Genomic DNA, 25,608 nt, shown 5'->3' with positions numbered 1-25,608 from the left:
CACCTCGCAGCATGCGGGATCTTAGTTCCCCAACCAGGGATTGAACCCACACTCCCTGCATTGGAAGGCAGAGTGTTAGCCCCTGGACCCCCGGGGAAGTCCCTGATTGGGCCCTTTTTGATGAAAATGTTCCTGTGGTGTAAACTCAACCGTTCAAGATTTCAAAGCAGCTGAAGCTGAGCGTGAACCATCTTCCTGTGGTGTCTTCAGATCATAACCGACTTTTCCACGGCCCCTGCAACCCCGAGTTTCCCCCTGAGATGAGTCAGGCCCCAGGCAGCCTGTTGCCTTCACCTGCTGAGACCAGAGTCTATTCAGGGGCCGCCGGGAGGAGGCGGCGTGCGGGGTGTGCGCGGGTCCACGCCAGTGCGATTAGCGGAGACGCCCGGGATGACTCATTCCCGGGTGTGCTCTGATTACAAGAAGTGAGAGGGTTTGGGGAACAAGATAGCCTTGGAGAGAGCCCGGCCACGCACCCTTGCCCACTGTGAAACAAAACTGGGGCTTATGCGCGCTTCCCCGGGGGAGAAAGAAATCCATGGACTCCATCGGATACTCCAACAATGACCCCCAAACGATGAAGAGTCTTAAAGTGGGATTTCTCAGCCTTGGCGTTGCTGGTATTTGATATCCTGAAGCATTCCTAAATACAACCGAAATGTCAACAATGTCCCCCAGGCCCCAACATGGAGGGCCAGCTGGACAGGCTGGACCAGGGGCAGGGATGAATGAAATGCAAGCCATTCAGTCGTGTCCGACTCTTTGCAGCCCCATGAACTATACAGTCCATGGAATTCTCCAGGCCAGAATACTGGAGAGAGTAGCCTCTCCCTTCTCCAGGGGATCTTCCCAATGCAGGGATCAAACCCGGTCTCCCGCATTGCAGGCGGATTCTTTACCAGCTCAGCCACAGGGGAAGCCCAAGGGAAGCCCAGGAGCAGGGATGGGGGGATGCAGAAGGACAGTAATGCAAGAGGAGTAGGGGCAGATGAGCAAGAACCCCCCACCCCGAGGTGTCTGCTGGCCCGGTCGTCTGCAGTTGTGACCGGGCAGGGTGTGCAGGTCACAGGGGGGCAGAGGTGTGTGACCCCCTTTGCTCCCCCAGGGCTGGCGGGTGTGTGAGGCTGAGCCACTCTGGGGCAACGCGGGCTTCGAGCCCCATACAGACGGGGCCCCTGTGTGTGGCGTGAGCCTTTCTCCCGAGTCAGGAGGTTTATTGTTGAGAAGACATCCCGTCATGACGGGGGAAGACTGGCCTGGCTGAGGGCGCAGTGAGGGGCTGGATCTTAGAGACACAGAACATTGAAGGTCCCTGGTGGGGCTTCTGATACCCATGACCACAGACTGCGGGGAGCTTCAAACAATACTAATTGATTCTCTCCCAGTTCTGGGGGCCAGAAGTCTAAAGGCAAGGTGTCAGCAGGACCAGGCCCCCCACCGCCAGGCTCTGGGGGAGCGTCGCTCCCAGCTCTTCCAGTTTCTGGGGCTCAAGGTGTTCCTGGGTTTGTGGCCATGTCTCCCCAGCCTCAGCCTCCTCCTCACATGGCCTCCTCCTCTCTGTGTTTCTCCTCTTCTTTTAAAGACACCCATCATTCTGCATAAGGCCCACCTAATCCACTGTAACCTTATCTAACTTGATTTCATCTGCAAAGACCCCATTTCCAAATAAAGCCCCCCTCGCAAATATGGGGAGTTGGGATGTGGGTGTCTCTTTTGGAGGGCACCATTCACCCTGCCTCAAAGCTGAGCCTTTGCACATGAGCGGTTATCCCAGGAGTAGGGGAAGCTCATGCAGGACCCCTCGAGCTGCAGCCATGGGTGGGGAGGCACGGCTCATGGTTGGAGGGCTGAGCAGGACAGATGGTCTGGCGGGGACCAAGCCTTGGCTTGGATGCCTCAGTGCAGAGTCCCGGGGTGTGCACAGAACCCCCTGAGGTCATCAGGATGCAGGCTCTGACTCAGCAGGTCTAGGTGGGCCCCGCACTGCACTTCTCCTCCTGGTCCATGCTTTGAGGCGTGAGGAGTGTGCAGACCTGTATCCCCAGGAGCCGTCAGAAACTTCCCCAAGGAAGGACCCTCCCCCTCCACTGTCCACGCAAGTCCCCGATCCCCTGTCCAGTGCCCCGGGGGTACCCCAGACAGAGACCCGCATACACACACTGGGTGCCCTTGGCCAGGAACCCAGTGGAGTGGGGAGTGGTGGGTCTAGAAGGAACGCACTCATAACTTCGTGTATAGGACGAATGGAGGCTGAGCCTGGCCGACTGGCTGTGATCACAGGTGACCCACTTGCCCCCAACCCTCCCCCAGGCACTGTGGGCCCAGAGGAACTCAGCTTAAAAATTATTTCCCCAGCCACCCACAAGAGGGGCCCTGGTTGTCAAATCAGGATCTGATGCCTTGATCCAGAAGACGGCCCCTGAAGTCAGTTTCACACATGAGGGTACAGGAGGGGTGTCATGTCAGAGACCCCTGGGGCAGCAGACAGGATGGAAATGGTGGGGGAAAGGTCCCGGAGGCACGTGACCCAGGCCTTCCTTCTGCAGGAGTGCCTCTTCCGCCCACCCCCCACTCCTCTGTCCCTCCGGTGGCGTTGGGGTCAGCAGCCAGGGTTCCCAGGAAACGGACAAGAGCAGCTTGTGGGCCAGCATGTTTCCTTGTAACTGAAACCCATCAGCATTTTTTAAGTCCAACCTCAAAGCCAGGGCATTATTTATGTCCAGTGGTCATTGCCGAGAAGGCCACACAGTAAAATCCCGACTGAGTACTGGGGGTGACCGAGGCCCGCACTGCCCTGATGTTGAACTTGACTCCGGCTTTGGCAGAATTGTTAAGGCTGCAGACACGTGACCCCTATGGGGTCGGTTTGCTTTCAAGCTGCCGTTCAGGGCTCGCCGCCGCACCCCCGGGCTGGCGGGCTCGCGTTTCTCCTCGTTCCTCCCCAGAGCTGGTGTGGGCTGCGGCAGCATCTGTTTCCCGTCTTTGTGGATGTTGTTTTTTGAAGAGCAAGCGAGGAGCTGCCTGCAGGAGGATGGGAGCCACCTCCACACCAGACTCCAGGACGCACGGTCAGGCCATGGTGAGGGTACCTGAGCTCCCAGGGAGGCTCAGACCCCGCCCAAACCCTCTGAGGCCATGTGTGCAGGTCCAGACCCAGCCCAGCCACTTCCTGGGGGCTGAGCAGCCTCAGGCAAGTGGTTTCCCCACTCGGGACCTCAGTTTTTCCATCTGTAGAATGGAGGTGATGGCACATCCGTCCTCCCGGGAGGTGGGCAGGGTTGCCGTGGACACAGGACAGGGGAGAAGGGCGTGTTTCTTGCAGTTTCCAGCTGAGGCCTTGTGGGCATGAACTGGTGTTCGAGACAGTTGGCTAAACGCGGTGATGAGCATGGAGTGGGGCTGGGGGGGTGTCTCCTCATGGCCTGGACATTGGGGTGGGGGTTCTCCACTTTGAAGCACCTGAAGTCTAATTTCAACAACCCCGTATGTAAGGACAGTGGAGCAACAGATGTTCTCGGGGACTTGTCAACCTGGACGCAAACCCCCATCCCCACCCCACCCTGTGTGGGCACACCCTGACCCACCTTGTGGTCGCAGGGGTCAGATCCCTTTACAGAGGGAACGAACTGAGGCTCTGAGACGTGGGGCAAGGAGATCGAGGCCGCGGGTCCGACGGGGGCAGAGCCAGCACTTGAACCTGGGTGCTGGGTCCTCACGTCAACTCTTCACCCTGAACCGCGAGAATGGGACTATAGAGGGCTGAGCACCAAAGAATTGATGCTTTTGAACTGCGGTGCTGGAGAAGACTTTTGAGAGTCCCTTGGACTGCAAGGACATCAAACCAGTCAATCCTCTAGGAAATCAACCCTGAATATTCATTGGAAGGACTGATGCTGAAGCTGAACTCCAATACTTTGGCCACTGACGCTAAGAACTGACTCATTGGAAAAGAACCTGATGCTGGGAAAGATTGAAGGCAGGAGGAGAAGGGGACAGCAGAGGATGAGATGGTTGGATGGCATCACTGACTTGAGCAAGCTCTGGGAAATGGTGAAGGACAGGGAAGCCTGGTGTGCTGCAGTCCATGGGGGTCTCAGTCAGACGTGACTTAGTGACTGAACAATAAAATGTGGTCTTCAGCCCCATCTCACTCCTACCTCTAAGTTAAGTGCCTATACCATGAGCCTGTCCTACAGTGAGGTGTCAGGGGCCATTGTCTAGTCTTGAAGCTGCTCATATCTCTATTCATAATTCCACCATTACACATTCATTTATTTGGCTGGAAAGTTTTTATGTCTCTTGAGTCTTAAGTGCTGAGGCTTTTATATACCCTACCTGGCTTCCTTTAGGCCTCTCTTGGTTTTGTGGAAGCATACTTGTTATAAAGTGAATTCTGGATGTTTTAAGAGTCTTGTCTTTAAAGTTCCCCAAGGACAGCTCTGCCCAGGCTCCAGGTCGTCAGGCTGAAGTCTGTGCCCCTCTGGCTGTGGTTCTGATGTTCTCCTACGTCTCTAGGCCTGCTGTGTGCCAGAATCAGCTCTTTCTGGCTCATCGGGAATTCTGCCAGCTGGGTGTTAACCCTTTGGTGCGTGAATCAGGCCACGGCGGGAGTGTTTACGCCGTGGAAACTGGCAAATGATGCGGCTACAGATCAGCGTCGGCTTTTCTTCCTGGAGAGCAGGGGGCTGGGCAGGGGGCTGCCTACATTATCAGCATGCCCCTGCTCTGTGCCCATGCGTCTCCCTTTCCTGAAGAGGTCAAGGGTCTTCAAACGTGTCTGTTGTATTTTCACTTCTCGTTATGACACTTTTTTTATTTCTGCAAGTTCTGTTTGGTTCTTTTCCAAGTTGGCTGTGTCATTTTCTTTAATAGTTTCCTGTCCTTTGCAGGACCTTTCTATCTTGAGGTTTATTTCTCTAAACGAGGTGAGCTTAGCTGATTTATTGGATTTATTATCCATCTAATCCTCTCAGAATCCCAAAGCTGAGGGGGTCACTTCTGCTGGTTCTCCTCCAGCTGTCTTGCATCCTGGTGGGCCTGGCACTTTTCCCCACTGGCCACCACCCTTACGTAACCCATGGGGCAGTTCCCAAGCCCAGGAAGAAGGTGCCCTTATCCAGAAAGCCTTGGCACTTGCATTCTCCACTCATCTGAGGACGTTTTGGATAGGACCACCCTGAACCAAGGTCATGGGCTGACATGGCTAGACCCACTGGGGTCCTCACCTGCTCCTTCTCCTGCTCCACACCAACACCATCTTCTTTGTAATTCCTGGGGCTGGAGGAGGGAGGCCCTTTCTGGGTCAACTGAAAGTGTCGTCTCCTGGGAGTCCAGGTCCATGGGGAGGGAGGAGTCTTCTGTTAGACTCCCCATCTTGGGCAGTTACTCTCTGGGTCTTCTTTTTTTTTTTTAATTGTTTTCCATGAGAGTGTGAATCTGAGTAACCTACCCACCCATCATCAGAGCAGGACTGTGAATGAATACGTGTCTTTTATTCCTTCAACAAGCCAGGCCTTGGGAGCCAGACCCTATGACGAGGGCTGAGGGGTAAATCCGCCCCAGCCAGGCCTGCAGCCCCAGCTCCCTCAGAGACCGCGTTCTGGGTCCTGGCTCACTGGAGACAGTCGAGGGTACCATGTCCAGGATGTGTAGAAGGCATGCTTGTGCCAGCACACCATGTGACCGAGCCCGAGTGACCACAACAGCTCCTCCTGAGCAGTGCAAACGTGGTCAGCAGGAACCACGGTGCAGAAATGCCTCCCTGCAGACCCTTGCTCAGGGACTGAGCACTCTCCTGTCGCCTCCGGGAGCCGTCCAGGAGGGCGGGCGTGAGCAAGTCAGGGTCAGCCCCCAGTGGCGGGCAAGCCTGCCCCCTTGTCCATAAGTATTAAAGTGAAACCAGGGATGCTGCCAGAGGTCGGGGAAGGACCACAGGAGCATCCTCGGCCAGCACACAGTAGGAGCTCAGCAGGGACTGTCCCCCCAGCCCACTTGGATCACTCAGCAAATATCATCAAGCCAGGCTCCTGTGAGATGACACTTTCAGATGACCCAGTAAGGGCCCCTGTCTTCCCACTCTGTGAACTAGAAGGAGGGTGGTCCTGGCACCAATCAGAAGAAGGAGGAGATGAGGCCATGCCAGGCGCTCTCCCTCCCAGGGGCACGTCAGTCAGCTAAGCAGACAGACCCAGCCTGGAACCAGCCTTCCAGCTCACACCTACGTGGGACCCTGGTGCCAACAGGAAGAGCAGGCAGGCACCAGGGCTGCCAAGAATGCACCCAGTCATTAGGGACTGACCAGGCATCACGTGCCTTGAACACATTCGAGGAGAACACGACCCCCTCCTGCAGAGCAGCCCTGGCATCAGAGGCCCTCCGGGTGGTGGTGTTATCCTTGGAGCTGAGTAAGCCAAGGGCACAGAGAGGGGCAAGTTGACCAGGCCCAGTGGTGGTCAAACGTCAGGCCCAGGCCTCCCACTGGGGCTCTGGGGCTTCCTGGCCCGGCGGTGCCCGGGAGCCGTCCTGTGTGTCCCTGCCGTGCACACACGCTCCCCACAGCTCTGGACCGTGAGCCGGGGAGGGGTGCACACACAGGAAGCCGTGGAGGCGCCCCCACCACCCTCGGGCCTGAGCACTTGGCACCCCCTAATTCCCTGAGGGCAGTGATGGGCCCTCTGGAGTGGGCGGCAGCTATGGGGTCAGGGTGGGCTGGGGAGGTGTGCTGCCCAGGAGCCCTCTGGGGGCATCTAGGGACCCCACGCTTGGCCTTGCTGAGGCCAACCTTCCAACAACCTCAGAGCCCGTCCTTCAGCGGAGATGGGTGACTCTGACATCCACACGCAGGCTCAGGCAGCCGTGGGGACGAAGAGGGGCCCTTGGCATCCTCGACCACCAGGGATCCCCGACCACCAAGAATCCCCCCCTTGTTCTGATTCCCTTCTTCCTTCTAAAAGGGAAATGCCAGGAGTGACTGTGGTGAGGTCTCCGTTTCTGAGAGTTGAGCCGGGAATGGAGGTTTAACCCTGTTCAGTCTGTACTGGGCGAGCCTCCCCCTCCCCTCCCCAACCTGGACGGCACAGTCCCGGTCACTTTTCTGGGCCTTCTTGGCTCTTTAGCAACTTTAAGGTGTGGCATTTGTTTTCTTATTGTATTTCTTGTCTTCGTCCAGCATTTGGTGGCAGTCCATTGCAAGGGCCCTGACCCCGTCCCCTCCTCGAGCCCCTTGGCCTTGCCCATGCCCACACAAAGGCCCCCGGGGTTCTGTGGCCCCCAGACTCTCCACCCAAGGAGCCAGTCTGGACAGAAGCCACTGCTCTGGGCCATCCGGCTGGGAGAGGGGAGGCAGCGTCTCATGGTTTCTTCCCACCGGGAGCAGACTGCTGTCAGGCTGGGCACCAAGGTTTAAAACATCCCATATGTGTCCTTGTCCAATGAGTCCCACGACCCTTTCCCAATCCTGCCAGATGTTTTTCTGGGAGGGACCCTGTCGCTCACGTAAACAGCAGAGCGTGTTTTCCCAGGGATGCCGGCCCGGGCACTTCTTGACCACCGTCTAGAGAAATCTCCACGGACTCGGAGGAATATATTTTGGGTCTTTGCGTGCGGCTGAACAGAGCGCACAGAAATAAACCTGGGCTGTAACAGGAAAGACGGGGTTGGCCCTATGGGGCCACCAACAGATATGTCACAGCACCCCCTGTGGTCAGCCCCACACCCGGGAGCCCCCAGGCTGGAGGCGTTCCTGCCTCTTGGGTCTCGGTGCCCCAGGGCTTCCTAGGGTAGGGGAAGCGGCTTACAGCTTCTTGGCAAAGAGAGTCTGTGCAGGGGTGGTCTTAGCGGCCTCAAGGTCGTGGAGAGGCGGCATGGCCCCAGCCACGGGGTTGGGCAGGGGTGCTGAGAGCACCAAGAACTCCCCCCAGCTGTGAAGCAAGTCACGTATGGCAAAGATTCGCAGAGGAGCAAAAGGTGGGCTGAGTCACTCACCAGACACAACACAGCAGCAGACCGGGACTCTGACCCAGGTCGCCGAAACCACGGCTCCTCCTGTGCCCATCTGACCTGCCCCTTGAGGGCAGCAGGAAGACCTGGGCTCCTCTGGCCTGAGCCCCTGGGCCTGCCTCCCCTAGTCTGTGCTGGGATGTGTCCATTCCCAAACCCAGGCGCTGTGTCCCTCAGCCCTGGGCCGTCATGTCAGGTCTAGGCTCGCTGCAGGCAAGCCCCACGCCCACCAGCACACCTCCGAGCCCTGCCCATCTGGTCCCTGTGCCCGAGTGTCCTGATCCTAACTGTCTTCTTGAGGCAGCCTCAGGACTGAGCTCCTGGAGCCCTGCTTCTTCGAAGCTCCCTGCACCAAGCCCACTGAGGCTCTTCCCTGTGGCTTCATGACAAGTATGGTGGGCTGTGTGGTGACCCCAAAAGCTGTCCATCCTCCTGCAGCCTGCAAAGGTGACCTTAGTCCGATGAAAGTTCTCGGCAGATGGAAGTAAATTACTGACCTCTGCACCAGAACACCCAGGATGCATGTGGACCCTAAATCCAATGACGGGTGTCCTTGGACGAGAAGAGAGGGTGATCTGAGGCACAGAGCCACCCAGAGGAGAAGGTTTGTGCAGATGGACGCAGAGGTCGGGGTGAGGTGGCCACAAGCCCAGGGAGGCCTGGGATCCCCCAGGGGCTGAACCAGGCCAGAGGGACCCTCCCCTGGAGCCTCTGGAGGGAGCTCAGCCCTGCCCACACCTTGATCACAGGTTTCTGACTCCAGAACTGGGGGAGAATGAATTCGTGTTAAAGCTGTCCAGTCTGTGGCCAGTGGCTGCAGCCGCCCCTGGACACTGAGAGTGAACTTGCTGGCTCCAAGGTGAAAACAGTGGCAGGACCCGCCCCCCACCCCACACACACACAACCTTGTCATGAGGTTAAATGAGTTAATACGCACAGATGCCTGAATCAGGACTGACACTTGGATCTCAGCGCCCTTCACCTCCTCCTCCTCCTTGTCATCATCACCGTCATTGTTAGCGGCCCTCATCCACTCGTTCGGCGGACACACTGTGCTCCTGCATAGCCCTGATGTGGGCAGCGAGGCCGGCGAGCTGGGAGGCTCCGCACAGGACTGACTCACCCTGCCTGCTGGTACCGCATGGACAAGACCTGTGCAGTGACACAGAGGCCCCGGGAGAGGCTGGATCCTCGGGTCATGGGAGGCGTGGGGGCCTCAGCATCAGAGGTGGAGGGGAGAGCTGGGTTCATCCAGGAGGGTGCAGCCTTTCACTCAAAGTGGGGGAAGAACCCCATGTGGCACCCGGTGTCTGGGAGGCTCCCCTTGCCCTGGCCATGGGCACAGCCACAGATGACCAGGAGTCTGCATTTCAGGGGCCGAGGCTGGCGCTGAGTGAATGTGTTTGGCCCACTGAGGATTTTTTCTTAAAAACCATCCTAAGTGACTTTGGCTCCATTGCTTTTTGCCAAATACCTACAGTGATCCCAAGAGCTTTGTACACTCCGAGGGTGGTGACTGGGCATGGAGCCCAGCACGGACCCAAGTCAGTCCTGCCCTGAGTCCACGGGCCGGCCGCACCATCCCCCTTCCGTGGCCTGGCTTTCTTCTGCCAGGACCCCCAGAATGGTGGAAAGGCAAGTGTGGCCTCAAGCTGGGGGGCCCAGCATGGGCTCTAAGTTCCTGGGGGTCCCCTTGGGAAGTCTGGTGGACCATAGTCCCCACTGCCATCGGGCAGCTCTGTCTCGGGGAATGTCATGTTTCTTTGCTTTTTGTTGTGATGCAGCACCCCAGTTATCTCAGGGCAACTGGGGAGTCTGCTGGTGTTACATGCGCCCACCTTAGACGGGGAAACATTATTGCTACATTGATGCTGCTTATTGATACTGGGAATCTGTTAAACACAAATGGCAAGGGGAACAGAGAAAAACAGAAAAAGAAAAATAGAGAGTTGCTGGGTCGCTTCAGGTCTCACCTGTGATTAAGAGTGTGTGCAGCCTGCACGTGAACCCGGGTTCCCACACCCACCAGCTACAAGGTGCCAGGCCCTGATTTTAGACCCCCCAGCCTCACTAAGGAGTCATTGATAGATACAGTTTGTATTTCAAGTCTACATTGTGATGACTTGATGCCCATAGATGTCATGGAATGATTGCCCAACATATGCATCGCCTCACACAGTTAACTCTGTGTGTGTGTGTGTGTGTGTGTGTACACGCATGTGTGTGGTGAGGATGCTTTGGTCTCTCAACACCTTTCAAGTACACAATACCATATTATTAACTATGATCACCCTGCTGTTCGTTAGGTCCTCAGAACTTGATCTTATAACTGAAAGTTGGTCCCTCTCACCTACATCTCCCCATCCCCCTGACCCGGCGCCTGGCAACCACTGCTCTACTCCACGCCTGTGAAATCGGCTTTTATTGATTCTACACATAAGTGATACCATACAATACTCGTCGCTCTGTCTGACTAGTTTCACTGAGCAGACTATCCTCCAGGTTTGTCTATGTTGTCACAAATGGTGGGATTGCCTTCTTTATATGGCTGAATAATACCCCCACTCTATCTATCTACCACACCTTCCTGATCTGCTCACCCACTGAACGACACTTAGACGTCTCTGTATCTTGGCTGTCCTGAGTAAGGCTGCAGAGAATGTGGGAGTGCGCTTGTCTCTCCGAGATCCTGATGTCATTGTCTTGGGCTGGCTACCAAGAAGCGAGATGGCTGGGTCAGATGGTGGCTCTCGTTTTAATTTTCTGAGGAACCTAGGCGGTGACTTCATCTCTCCAGACCTCAGTGTCCCCATCCCTGAAGGGAGCAGTGGTCCTGACTTCCCCATCAAGCTCATTGCGTTACCGAGCCCAGGCTTGTTCTGCTCGCCACAGGACAGGCCAATAAATGATGAGTTGCTGGAACAAGGAATAACGACTTTAACCAGAAAGCTAGTAAACTGAGAACGCCAGACTTGTGTCTCAAAAAACCATCTTTCCTCAGTCCAAATTCGGGCTCCGTTTATATATAAGAGGGAGGGAGTGGGGCCACTATGGCACTGACCAATGGCTGAGCAGGATCACTAATGATCACTGGCTTGGGGGCGGGGCTTATCGTGGCACTGACCAATGGCTGAGCAAGATCACTAATGATCACTGGCTTGGGGGCGGGGCTTATCGTGGCACTGACCAATGGCTGAGCAGGACCACTAACGGTCGCTGGTGGACAGTTACTCACTAACGGTCACTTGCTTGGGGAAAGGGCCCGTTGGGGTGCCAGCCAGTCACTGAGTGGGGCCGCCATAGCTCGAGCCTGCCTTGCTGCCACTGCACCCAGGCAGAAAGATGTGGCACCAGAAAGCTTCCAGGTCTGAGGAAGTGCCAGCCTCTCCAGCAAAGTCGTCGCCCGGCTCTCGGCAGAGAGAGGCCCACAGGCAGCAGAGAGCGCGGTGGCCACCCTGGGACTGGGATCACTGTCTGAGGTGGCGGGCACAGTGGGCTCAGCCTGCCTCCGGCCCCACCAGTCAGCTCGTACACCGATGAGATGGCCCTGGAGCGGGGCCCCCGCCCTCCCGCCCGCTCGCACAGTGAGTGGACGGCGGGAGCGGCCGTCCTGGTGGGTTAGGGGCGGAGAAGTACAGCCACAGCGGCCCCTGCCTCAGTAGCGCGCAGCCCCCGGCGCCAAGGAGGGCGGAGGGAACAGCCCATCACGCGCCAGGTTCGGGCTGGGCTGGGGTGGCAGGGAGAGGTGGCTGTTTCCACTGGAGTCGGTCCTCAAAGTTCTTATCATAGCTTGTGTGTTTCCTGGCTGAACAGCACTCAGTGACCCTCTGCTGCCTGATCCTGTCATTCAGACGCGCTGGACCAGAGAGAAGTGACTGTGCACGTTCGCAGCAGCTTAGTCAGGGTGATGGACTTGCACACAGGCCGCTCTCGAGCCCACTCACATTAGGATAAAGGCAGTGCAGACCCAGGGGAGCTGGCAGACGGAGGGGTTGGGGGGTGAGGCGGTGGCCGGGTGCGGCCAGAGGTGTGTCCTGACCCACAGAGGTGCCCGGAGGGGACCATCTTCACTGTCAGCTCCTCAGCCCTGCTTGCGGATCCTGGGGACACTGAATACACCCCCTCAGTCGAAGGGCCTGGAGTCTTGGATGTGAAAGGTCTTTCGTGGCTCAGACTGTTTTGGGGGCCCTCAGCTTCCCCCCGAGTACCTCCCAGATATTGTGGGGTCAGGACCTCCCTCCAGGCACCGCCCCCCCTCCCCCGCCGGTCATTACTCCTGGATTATTCTTGGATGCCAGGGGCCCACCCAACCACTAGCTTTCTTATGCCATCTGCAGGGGATTCTAAGGGTGCAAGGGAGCATCCTCAGAGGAGCCGGGAGTTGATGAGCAGAAGGAGCCCCACCTGCTGCCATCTTGTAAACTGTAGTTGCCCTGAAGGTAAAAATGGTTTTCAGCCCCAAACATCCGCCCATGCTGACTGAGGCCCTCTCTCCTCTTTCTAGACAAAAATTCACGGGGTTGGATTTGTAAAAATCCATGCACCCTGGAATGTGCTGTGCCGAGAAGCCGAGTTTTTGAAGCTGAAGATGCCGACAAAGAAGGTCAGCGATGATGCTTCTGCTTCCAAGGGGTCCCCGGGTCTGTGTGTCAGGGAAGCTGGCAGGAGACCGACATCGGGAGGGTCCGGGTTGTTAGGAAAAAGCCCAGGGGAGCTTCAGCCGCCCCCACCCCAGGAGGGCAGAAGGGTTCCAGCGTCCCCTGGGAGAGCAGAGGTTACAGTCTGGGCCTCACAGAGATGGCATAGGGGCCCGGGAACTTCTCATAAACACAAACACGGGGAAACTTCCTGCTCCACTGTCCCTGTGTTCAGTATTTCAGTTGGTTCGTCAGACTCGTTTTATATGATTACAATTTCTGTCTTGCTGGGGCTTTTCTTCTTGATCTCCAACAACTTCAAGCTGGGAACCCCGTGTGTACCAGGAGCTCAGGGAGGCCTCAGGGTTTACTTGTGAGCATGGAGAGGGAAGCTGTTCTCAGGAATGTCAGCTCCCAGCTTCTCAAATCTGCTAGCATCCTTTGAATTGCCTCTTTTTAAACAAATCCAAAGTTGGGGGAAGTTCCCTGGAATGTACTAGAATTGCCCTTTTGGCTGGGATCTCCCGAAACTCTGAGCTTTCAGGAAACCCAGCTTTCAGAAAACCCCAGGCGTGGAGGAGGCATCCTGGCACATCCCCACCCCCTGTTCCCAGGCCAGCCAGCTCCAGGGGCAGGGGTGGAGGAGGGGTAGGGGGGAAGGGGCTGCCTCCCCAACCAGCTCAGAAGAGATGCCCAGGGTCAGGGCTCAGCAGATGACACGCCCCCCTGCCCTGCCTGGTCCGCAGCTATATCACATCAGCGAGACCCGCGGCCTCCTCAAGAAGATCAACTCTGTGCTCCAGAAGATCACGGACCCCATCCAGCCCAAGGTGGCAGAGCACAGGCCCCAGACCACCAAGAGGCTCTCCTACCCCTTCTCCCGGGAGAAGCAGCACCTGTAAGTGGGGGCCCCACCTGCCCACCCCTTCCCGAGGAGGGCAGGGCCTGCTGTGTGGTGACACCACCCCATGCTGGACTTGCCCTAATGACACAGTCTGCAAGACCAACCAGAATGCTCCATCCCTCCCCCACCCAAAGAAGTGGCCACTTCAGCCCCTGGAGTGTATTCCCATAAGAGCTTGTGGTTCTTGAGCACAGAAGGGGCCCTGGAAATAACCTCTGAAGTCACTATCAACTGAGGAATTAAGGGGACAAAAATCTCTCCTTCTGCTGGGTGACACTTAGGAAAAGTAGCACAGGCCCAAGTGAGGGCAGGCCTGGGCCCCTCCCCTGCCTGACTCCGTCCCTCTCAGGATGTGTTCTGAGAAACTGGGCAAGGTTGACTGTAGCCCCTGAAGTCTGCCGAGCTCTGGGAGCTGAGAATTGGAAAGCAGCCCCCCAGCCGGAGTTCTGGGGCCCAGGTCTTGCAACTAGCGGGGCAGCCTGGCAGGGCTGCACCTCTTCTGGAACCTTCCCTCCTCCCCCAATCCTGACGGGCAGTGGGGCGTAGCCACCTGGGTCAGTGGCAGCTGCATGGCCTCACTGGGCAGAGCTGGAGTGTGGGCGGGAGTGGGAGTAGAAAGTTTGGAGTTTGGGAATCCTGTGGGGTTAGGATGACAAAGCTATGGGGAGTAGGAGGCCCCTGGACACCCCTCGTCCCATGGGACCCACAGAACTGGGCCTCGGCTCAAAACTGGAGCTTCTGCTCTGGCCCGAGCGTTAGTCATAGGGCAGGGGCCACATGCTTCATCGCTGTTTCCCAGTCCTGCTGGGGATCAGACATGAGAGAGAGGAAGTGCCCCAGTCCAGCTTCCCCCTCCAGCACCAGGGCCCAGGCCCCCAGGCATGAGAGGGAGACACCCGCCTTCCACGGCCCATAAGGCCCCGGCCTCCCTCCGCTCTGCCCTGGCTGACTCCCTCAACACCCCGTCTCGCAGGCCTGGCTCTCCTCCAGGCTCTGGGCCACCCCCACCCTGAGTAGTCCTCCCCAGCTCAACCCTGACTGTCTTGGGGAGTGGGTGATACATTCCAGACATGTCCCTGTGCCCTCTAGCCCTAAGACATCTGTGTGGCCCAAGACCTTAGGACCGAAACCATTTGGGAATTACAGTGAGACTGTCTCAAATGTTAACGTATCCAAGAGTGTGATCGCCGTGGTATCACTGAAGCAGAAGTGAAATTGCCCCCTGAGGGTGTCCTCAAAAAGAAAAAGGGTCCTTGAAGAGGGAGGTCTGACCACATTTGCTGCTAGGATCACCTCCCCCGCCCACACCATGACCCCGTGTGGGTCCAGTGGGTGAGGATGAGACAGATCCTTCCAAACATCCAGGCTTGGGTCACACCCAGCAGGTGGACTGAGCTTTGCTGATTTCACAGTCACCATTCACAGGGGTAGTGTGACCCCTTAGGGCCTTGGGAACCAGGAAAGCCAACTCCAATGAGCTGTATCTCTTTTTTCTCCCCCAAATTTCAACAGATTTGACCTGTCTGACAAGGATTCCTTTTTCGACAGCAAAACTCGGAGCACAATAGTAAGTATCGCTCACTCATGGGAATCCACAGCTCCTCAGCAAGGTGGCCCCCGGGAAAGGGGATGATAATTTCATTTCAGCTAAATTCCCCTGGGTGGGGGGACTCTAATTGTCTGTGATGGAAATAATGAGAATAATAAAACCAGCGGGCTGTGAGGAGCCCAGGGGAAGGACGGGTGGATCTGCGGGAAGGAGGCAGAGGGACTCCAGACCCCGCGGGTTATTTCAGAATGTTCCCGTGTCTTCGCGGCTCCCCGCACGCCTCTCCCGCTTCCTTGCCGCTGCCCTTATGGAATCTGTACATTCCTCTCTGCCTGGAGGGTTCTGAGCAGGCCGGCCAGGCAGGACTGATGGTGTGGCGCAGACAAAGGCATGAGGGTTGGGGCTAGATTTCCAGGGCTTTGCCAGACGAGCAAACTGCGATTTGAAATCTGACCAGGCCACTCTGCCCTACTCCAGGTATTGGTTTAATGTTTATCCAGCAGCCACCAACTTGTCCACCAGCCATGCTGGGCTGTGTCCAGCTCAGGACCCAACTTCTATCTAAACAAGGATTAACCTGGCGGCCAAGCCGCTGCTTTTCTCTCTTCCCAACCCAGCGAGGAGAGGGGCAGGGCAGAGAGCAGGCAGCCGCTTGACCTTGAGCAGACAGCTGCTCCTCACAGCTGTATCTCGAGGCTGGCAGGCACCAGGCACGGGACAGCTATGCACGCTGCCTTGGCATGGGGAGCTCAGGCCGAGGCCTGGACAGACCAGACCCAGATCCCATCCACCCTGTGTCCCCTCCCAGCCTGGCGGCTTCCGTGGTGGCCTCTGCTCAAAGGGCTCCCTTGTGCCCCCACCAAGGGTGACCTGGATGCAGGGCCTACTGTTATTATTGACTGTGTTATTGGTGAAATTCAACCTCATTATAATAAACAAGGAGGAATTCATCTATGCAAAAATGCCAGCAGCCAGTGTAGTTTGGGGTTGATACATGTCCAGGAGAGGAACTTCCTCTTGGCCACTGACTGCTCCAGGGAACTGGGCCCAGTTGAACCTGAATGGTTTCATTTTTTTCTTTGTCATTTTGGGATGAGGGAGGATAGGAATGGCCAGTGGGGAGACCTGGGAACCTGCCATTTCCAGATGTGTGTGTGCCCTGGTTTTATATTACCGGGAATCACCAGCATGCTCCTGCAAGGGTAGGGTGTAAATTTGTAAATCCATTCTTGTTGTCGGGGACGTGGCCCAAGGTTGGGGGGCATATGTGAATGAAGGCTCTGGGGTCCATCTTGTTTAGGATCTGCTTTATAAATGAATTCAGACGTGATCCCCAAGTCACAGAAAGCTATTCTGTCAGAGCCAGTAAGTGTTAGCTGAATCATCCTTGACTCTGATTACCTCCGGGGTGGGGGTCACTGTCTCCCAGAGACCTTGAAGGCCAGTTTGTAAACCACCAATGCACCAGAGAAACTCTTTGGTGACTCAAAACTCTGCCCTTGGTTAGCTCTATGCTATGGTCTCAGAGACCCAGCATCATTCTAGACAAGGCTACGACAGTCCTTCCTGCCTCCTTCCCTGTGCTCCTGGCACTGGGGCAGCCCAATATGCAGGTGGGTAGGAGCCAGGATCATCAGGGAGCCATGGGGAAGGGCCAGAGGTGCTGGTCTTGGGACTTGGATCTTCAGCCTGTAGGCACTAGGGAGCCATAGATGGTTGTGGAGCAAGGTCCTAGAAAAATCACCACCAGTGGCCAGACATGGAAGAGGGTGGATATGGGGTCATAGTGGTGGTTGTGAACCAGGGTTGTAACTGCATGTGGAAGGGAAGAGGTGATTACAGGAGAAGCAGCAAGGTCAGGATGAGGCCACCAATGAGATTCAGAAAGTGCCGGGGAGGGAGCCAGCTCACTGAGTGATTCGTTCATTCACTCATCAGTCGGTTGCTGAGCACTCGGTGTCTTCCCAAGACAAGCGGGAGGGGAGAGGCAACAGGCACGATGATACCTGGCAAGTGTGGAGGGACCCAGGACCAGAGAGCCGAGTTAGGGGACTCTCTGGCAATCCAGTGGTTAGTATGCCACACTTTCACTTCTGGGGCCAGGGTTCAGTCCCTGGTTGGGGAACTGAGATCCTACAAGCTATGAGGTGCTGCCGAAAAGAAAGGGAGAGAGAGAGCAAAATTAGAAGGTGGAACAGTGGGGACCATGGCTCCTCGGTTGCCTGTTAGTTAAGGTGGCCCTGCAGCCACTTAGCTCTTTGGGGGACAAGCGTTTCTGGTGAAAGGAACAGCCAGGGTAAAGACCCTGGGGTCCCAGGAGAGGGCCGGTGAGTGAGGGGCAGACAGGAGGCCGGGTTGCTGGGACAGAGCTGGGCAGGTGAACAGAAGTCAGACGCCTCAGGGCCTGAGGGGCACTGGGAGGCGGGACCCTGGGGGTATCGAGGGGTTGGAGTGCTCTGACCCGAACACCCACGGTGCAGGGTCAGTTCTTTTCATCTCATTCTTCAGATGGGGAAACTGAGGCTCGGGGCACCAGGTAGTTGGCCCAAGACCCCACAGCTTCAAGGACTCAAACGCAAACAGGCAGACCCCCAGGCCTGGGCTCCCAAGGATCAAAGTGAAGTAATTTGTTAGTTAAGATGGTTGGATGGCATCACTGACTTGATGGACGTGAGTTTGAGCAATCTCCGGGAGTTGGTGATGCACAGGGAAGCCTGCAGTCCATGGGGTCTGCAAGGAGTCGAACACGACTGAGCAACTGAACTGAACTGAAAGGAGCTCGAGTTGCTAGAACATCCAGGGCCACATCAGGGAGCGGTCCTATGGGCAGGGCCCTCACACCTCTGAATTCCAACTCACCTCTCAGCTGGAGAGCCAGAAACATGCCGTGCACTGGACGCCAATACCCCTGGGCGCCAGCTCGGCAAGGGCCTTTCAAGGTGACCTTGTCCTGACACCATCCTAGGGGGACGCGGGAGGCTGGTCACAGTCACCACCTCCCTTCCCGGCGACCCTCGATGGAGTAACTGCGGCCCCCGCCCCTGTCTCCACCACAGGTCTACGAAATCCTGAAGAGAACAACGTGTACGAAGGCCAAGTACAGCATGGGTAAGGGCGTGCTTGGGGCTTGAGATCAGCACTCGTCTCGCTGTGTGATCTTCCTCCCCATCTTCTCTGTGGGGGCTGGGCGGCTGGGCTGGGGCTTTCCAGAGGGTTTTGATTTAAGCCTGTGTAACCATTTCAAGGCAGGAGAGCCGTTCCAAGACGGCAAGGCAGTTTTACGGCTCTTTTAAGCACCAAAGGATACTCGTCTCTGGCTGGAGGCGTCGGCAGTGGCCTGAGGCGCCTCTCCTAGCAGAGGCAGTGAATCCTGCCTGCAGGAAACTGAAGGGGCCACCGAGGGGTCTCACCCTGCTCTTGACCCTCTCAGTCTAACGGGAGGTCGTTAGGGTCCCATGGGGGCACCATCCTCAGCCAGTAGCCAGACACACATGCAGCCTAGAAGGTGCACCCTCCGCCCCCCGCCACCTTCCACCCTGGGCCGCGGCCCTACTGGAAGGGGTGCCTGGATGCAGAACCTGCCACAAAACCATTGCCGCTGGGCTCCTCGGGCACCAGTCTACAGAACACCTCAGCCATAGGTGCAAAACCTTTCTGGCCAAAGCGTGCAGAGGGAATCCTCTCCCCAATGGGGGTCCCTTGCCCGGGCTGAATTTGCTAAAGCAGATCATTTCAGGACAAAGGGATGCCTTTCCCCAGCCTTTCCTTGCTTCTCCTGGAGCTGTTTTACAACTGCTGAGAGCTGAGCTCACAGCACAGTCCTTCGTGCTCTAGAAGCATCTGAAGTTTCGTGGCTGGGGTTCAAGGGTGCGGGGAGGGTCTGGTAAAAGCCTGTGCACCAGGGGAGACCCTGGGGGGTGGAGGCAAGAGTGAGGTGCTCCCAGCTGAAGCCTGGGGCAGGCCTGAAATGCGGGGGAGGAGAGAGGATGCCACCTCCAGAGTCAGGTGGGTGCATGTCCCCTGCCCTCTGTGGCCAATGGTCACAGGGCCACCCTTCTGGGACTGAAATCTCTAAGCTTGTGTCCTAAGTCACTGAGCGTGGGGGAATTCAGGAGTCAAGAGGAAGCCAGGAAAACTGACCCCATAGCACAGCATCCAATGGAGCAAGATCCTCCAGGGTGACCCAGGCCACCAGAGGTGGGAGAAGCATGGGTCTAGCCCCAGCGATGCATCTCTGACCTCAGTCTCCCTGTAGGGTCCCTGTATGGACAGAGGACCCTGGCAGGCTACAGTCCATTGGGTCGCAGAGTCAGACATGACTGATTGACTAAATGCACAGGGTCCCTGCTGGTGAAGATTTGTGTGGTTGTTGTAAAGGTGTGCAAAGAGTTCAGGGTTGGGCCCTTCTCAGCCAGAGCCGACCCCACACCAGGCCATCCTGGTCGCGGGGAGCTGTCTCTGTCTTCTGGCAAGTTCCATGGTGGACTGGTTCCCGGCAACAGTGGCAGAGCAGACAGATGGCCCTTCTCTGCTCTGCATTCCACGCTGGCACCTTGTCTGAAAGCCCTCCTGACCTCCAGATTCATAGATGGGGTCTGTCACCCACTAGCCTCTGTGTCAGGTAGGACCCCACCCTCAGGGAGTTTCTGCTCTGGAGGAAGGAGACAGATCAGAGAGAACCAGGTAAACCAGAACATAGTCTTGCAGGTTGAAGGAGCTGGGGAGTGAGGGGGAATTTAGAATCGGTGATCAGTGGTCTTTCTGATGAGGTGGTGTTAGAGGGATGGGCCTTCCAGATAGAGAGCACGGCCTGTGCAAAGACCCTGTGGCAGCACGGTGTTGAGAGAGTTCTGGGAACGATAAATCAGGCCCCTCCTTCACGTTTTATCATAGCTGAACTTTCCAGCCAGGGGATTTTGGCCACGTGCCCCCACCTCACTCTGCTTTGGGTTACCAAGCGTCCTCAAGTGCCCTGATGACCCCAGATTACTAGCTGAGGAGATGGTCTATTAAGTGGATTTCACGGAGGGACTTTCCCATCCGTGCCAGAGCAGAGTAGTCACAAGTGGGACAAGTAGGCCGCTGAAATGTCTGACCCACTTACTACCTAGAAGGGCTCTTGGGCCAGGTGGAGGGTTCTGTGACCAGCAAAGGGCTTCATGGAAACTCCTGGGCAGCTCTAGCTCCCCAGATCAGATCTCCAAGGATCCCAGGCCCCGTGCACAGCCGGGCTCTGCCTTCCCCCCTTACTCTGGGGCTGGGCATCTGAGTCCACACCTCTGGACTCTGGGAGGTGCAGGTGTGGTTATGTTTATCCTGCTCCCAGTGCGGGGCGTTGAGCAACAACCTAGGTCCTGGCCATCATTCCACTGCCCCCAGAAGCACTGGACGGCAAGAATGAGCACCTTGCCCCCAGACACAGCTTTGATCCTTTCGGGGCCTCATTCATGTATAACTAATAGCCGGATGTATAAACAGGGCAAGGAGAGGGAAGAAAGAAGGACTCTGCCCTTTTAAATAAGAGGCGCAAGTGTGATAGATACGGTAAGTGCCTCTGCCCCGTGTGGGGCCCGCAGGTCTCCTCTTCGGCTTTTCCAATCAACCTAAAATCTAATTCCAAATTGTATGTGTGTTTTCTGACACCATCAATTTTCCCATCCGTATTTTTCTCATGATTCAGCTTCTCTAACCACTTACATTCCACTTCCCTCATTCATCTGCAGGCTTGCCCTCAAGCAGGTGGGGGTAGCTGGTGAATCGCAGGTTTGGGGGTCCCTCCTTCCTCTCAGGTGTCACTTCCTCTTGGGGTTTCCTCTCTGTCTTTCTAATTCTGCCAACAGAGCATGTTTTTATCATGTCGAACCCGGGGAGGAAACCCCAGAAAGGTGGCCGGGCTCTGTGCGGCCATGTGTGGCTCACTTTGAAAAAATTCTCAATGACTGAGACAGTCCTGGGACCTCTCTGATTGAACCCGGAGCTGCAGGAGACATGACTGGTCCGTAACCCTCTCTCTGCCTTTATTTTCAAGGCATCACGAGCCTGCTGGCCAACGGTGTCTACTCGGCGGCCTACCCGCTGCATGATGTAAGTAAGCTGAACCCACACTGTCCATCTCTGCGTGTCATTTGAGTCCCCAGGTCCCCAGGACCACAGCACACCACGGCTCCCCCAGGGAGCTCTTATCGTCCTGCGGTCCAGGCTTCCTGCTTTGGCACTCCTGTAAAAATGTCACCGGCTCACAGCCCTTCCTGGTTCCCCCAGGTGGGACCAGACTTACACGCAGAGCCATCTTTTCTCACTGAACCGTTCCTCCAGGACAGGGGCGCTATGGCAGCAACTCTGCCCCAGGCGTATCTGAACTTCAGGCCAGCTGTGCGCCAGCTGGGTCTCCCCACCCCTGCCCGCTGCCCTGCTGGGCTCTGGCAGATTGGCCAGAGCTCTTCGTGTATCTGCTTCTGCAGAGCCAGTGGCCAGTTTCCTGAGCTGCATCTCCAAATCCCACTGGTACCCCTGACAAATATAGCCTGTGGCCACAGCCGCATTGTCTTGGCTCACGATGGAGAGAAAGAGGATTCTCTTCTTATTGTCTCCATGGAAACAGGGACTAGAGTTCAGCAGGGCACTGGGGATGGGCCATGGGGCCTGAGCAGTGTGGGAACACCGGACGGAGGATCTCTGGAACTTTCCAAATGTGTGTTACTACAGAGGCTAGGAGAGAACGGGGGCAGGCCTGGGGGTCCAAGGACCCGGATTCTAGTCCTGGCCACTCCCTCCTCTGCGGCCTTGATTGGAGGCAGCCCAGGTCCCCTCTGAGCCCCAGCACCCCCATCTGCAAGTCGGGAATAATGCTCACCCTGTCCGGTTGCCAGGGCTGCAGAGGGTGTTGATGGGAATACAGAAATGGGAGGGCTTTCAGTGAGACACTGGGTTGGACAAACAGAGCGGGTCAGACAGCAAAGGGCCGTCCACCCGGACTTCTGACCCAGAGGGAAGGATGCTTAGCCGACCTGCAGCCGCCCCCTTGTCACTCGCGCGGGGGTTGGGGATCAGCCCATCCCGCTTTCCCATCTCTGTGCCTCTGTTCCTGCTGTTCCTTCTGCCTGCAATGCTCTTCTGCCTTCTCTGCCTAGACCCTCGCCCAAGGCAGATAGAGCAACTGCCTGGAGCCTGCCTTTTCCCCTCCCCCACACGGCTGAGTCCTCCCTTCCTCTCTGGGCCTGCCTGCTCTCTGTTCCACTAAGAAAACACTGTTTGGCTGTCATTCATTACACGTGTGGCACCTCCTATGTACTCAGTAAATGCAGTGTGGGATGAATTCAGGTGGTCTTGACAATTGACCTATTGCTGGATAAATGTTTCCAGGATCAGGCTCAGACTCGCAGGTCCCAGCTGGAGCTCCTGGCTCCTCCCTAGAAGGGGCCTCACTCATCCACCCCACCAGTGCCTCTTGGGTTTGCTCAGCCCCCCGGACACCAGGAGCACAGCCCTTCATGGCCTTCCAGCTGGTCACCCCTACCAAGAGGTCAGGGACAGAAGCCAAAACATTTCAGGGCCTCCCTGCCTGCTTGATTCAGCCCTTTAAGTCTCGAAAGGGAAAGAGAAGAAATCAATGTTTCTGAGCACTTAACTGTATGCAAAGAACATGTTTAGCAGGAGCTTTATCTCATTTAATCTGGTACAGACACAAAGGCTCAGAGATGTTTAGCAACTTGCCCAAGATCACACAGCCCCCCTGTTGGGGAGCTGGGGCCAGAAGACAGATGTGGTTGACAGGCTATTCCACCCCCTGCTGCACAACCACCTCCACCTTCCCTGGAGGCCGATGCACCTCCTCTTCTCAGGCTTGGCTGCTACATTTGTCTTAGGAATGGATTCTCACTGTAGTTTAAACCGAGTTCAAGACTATCTAATCCATGGGGCCAACACAAAGCATTTCCAAGATCCATATCTTGGAAATTCCTCTTGCATCATCATCTTTGTACCTGACAGGGCAGTAGGGAAGCCCATCATGTGGGGACTGTTCCCACTTTACAGATGGGGAAACTGAGACTGCAGCTACTCTTCCACTTGCCCAGGGGCACACAGCCAAGGGGCAGAGCCCAGATGCTGGCTCTGTTTCCAGGGTTCTTTCCAGCCAGATGATGACCTCGGTCATCTCAAGGGAATATGAGATTTTCCGTCCATGAATTTTCCGTGCAGCTGATGGACATGCACACCATTAAGTACTGAAGCTTAGGTTCAAATATTTGGGGTGATAAATCCTTCTGATTAGAGTTCCGTGGACCCCATGCCTCAAATAGAGGATGCTGGCTGCACTGAAGCTGCACCTTAGCCTCTGGCAGGAGGCAGACTCCTCCTGTGCGTCAGCCTCTCACCCCTGAGCTGTGCTAGGTCGCATCTCAGTACGTGGCCTGGAGCACCCCATCCCCTCCAGGTACTCACTTGTTCATTCATTCGGCAAGAGCATCCATCCATCAGACCAGGTTCTGGGTCATGGCCACCCAGACAACAACCAGTTATGACTGTCTGTGGAGGATAGAGGAAGAGCCTTCTGACCTGTAACTGGCGTTCAACTCCGGAGAAGTACTTGGCATTTCAGCTGCTGCTGGACAGCTTTTTGGCTTCCTTCCTGGTTGGCAACTGCCCCCTTCCAGGTCCCCAACTAACTGACCTCTGTGGAAATGAGGTACTCCTGGAGTCGTGGGGCCATCTCAGCCGAGAGGGAAAGCACTAGGGAGGCATAAAGGTTGAGGCGGGCGGGTGGAGGGGGATGTCTAAAAACTGAGAGGAACTCGGTTAAACTGCTCCCAGAGCATCTTCATTCAGAGACCACGGGCGTTAGTGGTCTGTCTGGTGATCATATTCTTACCACTGGAAGGGGCTGGCTGGCCTGGTGGGGCTCGTGGAAGGAGCTGGTAAGTGGAGAGGGCACCAGGCAGACCCCCTAGGCCCAGCCTCTCCCACACTTCTATTCGTCTATGTCACCCGTCTGGGAAACACCCTTTTGACTTTTAGGCCCTCCTCCTTTTCTGCTGGGATTGGAGACCTGGATCCAAGCCCCAGGTCTGACCAGGGTCTCATGTCTCTCCCAGGGAAGCCAGCGTGCCCCTCTGAGCTCCGGTGTTGCCATCTGTAGGGTGAGGACGTTGGCCTCACCCATCTAACTCAGCATCCTTCCTGGGACACTTGAGAGGGAGAGGGACTCCTTGAGGTGCATCCTTCTTGGATGAGAGGGGCATCCTTCTTGAGAGGGAGAGGGGCACCACACAGGTGGGGCCTGGGACAAAACAGCAGGACACCCCCTGGCAGGATGGGATGTACATTGACCATCCCTCCAGCCCCCACAGCCCCTTTTCTCTGTGTCACCAGTCCCAAGGGACTGACTGCTTGCCCTTCCTGGGCATCGTCTCTGCATCTAGGGGAAGGTGCTTCGGGCTTTCTGGGAGTGGAGGGAGGGCAGGTGGGACAGCCCGGGGCTCACGGCGCTTGTTATCACAGGAGGAGGGGACCTGGGTGCCCTTGCATATTATACGAGGTTCTCTCCTGGGACGAGCCCACCTGCCTTGTGGAAGGGTCATAGGACAGTAAGAGCCTTTCTCTCTTTCCAGGGAGACTATGAAGGAGACAACGTGGAGTTCAACGACAGGAAGGTAGGTGTGCAGACCCGGGAGCCCGCTCCTTGGGGTCAGGGGCCCTGGGGCCAGCAAGGGGCAGGGGTGCAGGGTCCCAGAGCCACGGCCCCACAACTGGTGGAGAAGGTGGGTGAAGTTGCCTTGTTGGACTATTTTCCTCATGCTGTGTGTGTGCTAAGTCGCTTCAATCATATTTCACTCATTGCCACCCTACGGACTGTAGCCCGCCAGGCTCCTCTGTCCATGGGATTCTCCAGGCAAGAATACTGGAGTGGGTTGCCATGTCCTCCTCCAGGGGATCTTCCCGACCCAGGGATCGAAACCCGGTCTCCTGCGGCTTCTGCACTGCAGGTGACTTCTTTACTGCTGAGCCATGGGGGAGCTCTGATCCTCAGAAGCATCCTTGGCAGGTCGTCCGAGCGTGTGAGGGGAAGGGAAGTGCCCCGAGCCTGCCCTTTTGCCCCGTCCTTCCTTCATGCACCGACTGTATCTCACTGGAGCAGCCAGAGCCTCCACGGTTCTTTGCTGACATTTAGCCTAATCACCCCACCTTCCGGGGAATGAGTTTGGGGACAGCAAGGCCAGCCACCTGGAGTGCCCCGGCTCCCAGCATCACTCCAGTAGGGGACACCATGGATGGTGGTCAAGCCAGTACTTCTCAAACTTACCTGTCCTGGAACCCTTTTTAATGGGGAAGTTATGGAGCTAGTGTTCTGCGGGACATGCTTTGGGAAGCACGTAGTGACCCTTTCTGCTTCCCTGGCTCCTGATCCCACCCACCTGTGCTCAGTCCCTCCTGCACCGTCACAGCCGCTTTTCCTCCTTCCCTCACTTGCCTACTCCCTGATTCCAGCCTCTACATAGCTTCCCTGGTGGCTCAGATGGTTA

At 56.6% G+C, this 25,608-nt stretch overlaps 1 protein-coding gene across 1 annotated transcript in view; it reads left to right on the top strand.

Moving 5' to 3' along the window:
* ANO1 (anoctamin 1) overlaps window positions 1-25,608 on the top strand; it is a 172,080-nt gene that overhangs the window by 86,960 nt on the left and 59,512 nt on the right. Inside the window, exons 4-9 of the mRNA XM_055580575.1 lie at window positions 12,503-12,601; window positions 13,382-13,533; window positions 15,052-15,106; window positions 18,145-18,196; window positions 21,117-21,172; window positions 24,697-24,738. Of these exons, the coding sequence (XP_055436550.1) occupies window positions 12,503-12,601; window positions 13,382-13,533; window positions 15,052-15,106; window positions 18,145-18,196; window positions 21,117-21,172; window positions 24,697-24,738 (456 nt within the window). The remainder of the gene's footprint in view (window positions 1-12,502; window positions 12,602-13,381; window positions 13,534-15,051; window positions 15,107-18,144; window positions 18,197-21,116; window positions 21,173-24,696; window positions 24,739-25,608) is intronic.

This window comes from Bubalus kerabau, chromosome 5, assembly GCF_029407905.1.
Source record: "Bubalus kerabau isolate K-KA32 ecotype Philippines breed swamp buffalo chromosome 5, PCC_UOA_SB_1v2, whole genome shotgun sequence".
Lineage (NCBI taxonomy): Eukaryota > Metazoa > Chordata > Mammalia > Artiodactyla > Bovidae > Bubalus > Bubalus kerabau.
The sequence above is the reverse complement of the archived record's forward strand: the minus strand, read 5'-3'. Positions and strand labels throughout refer to the sequence as shown.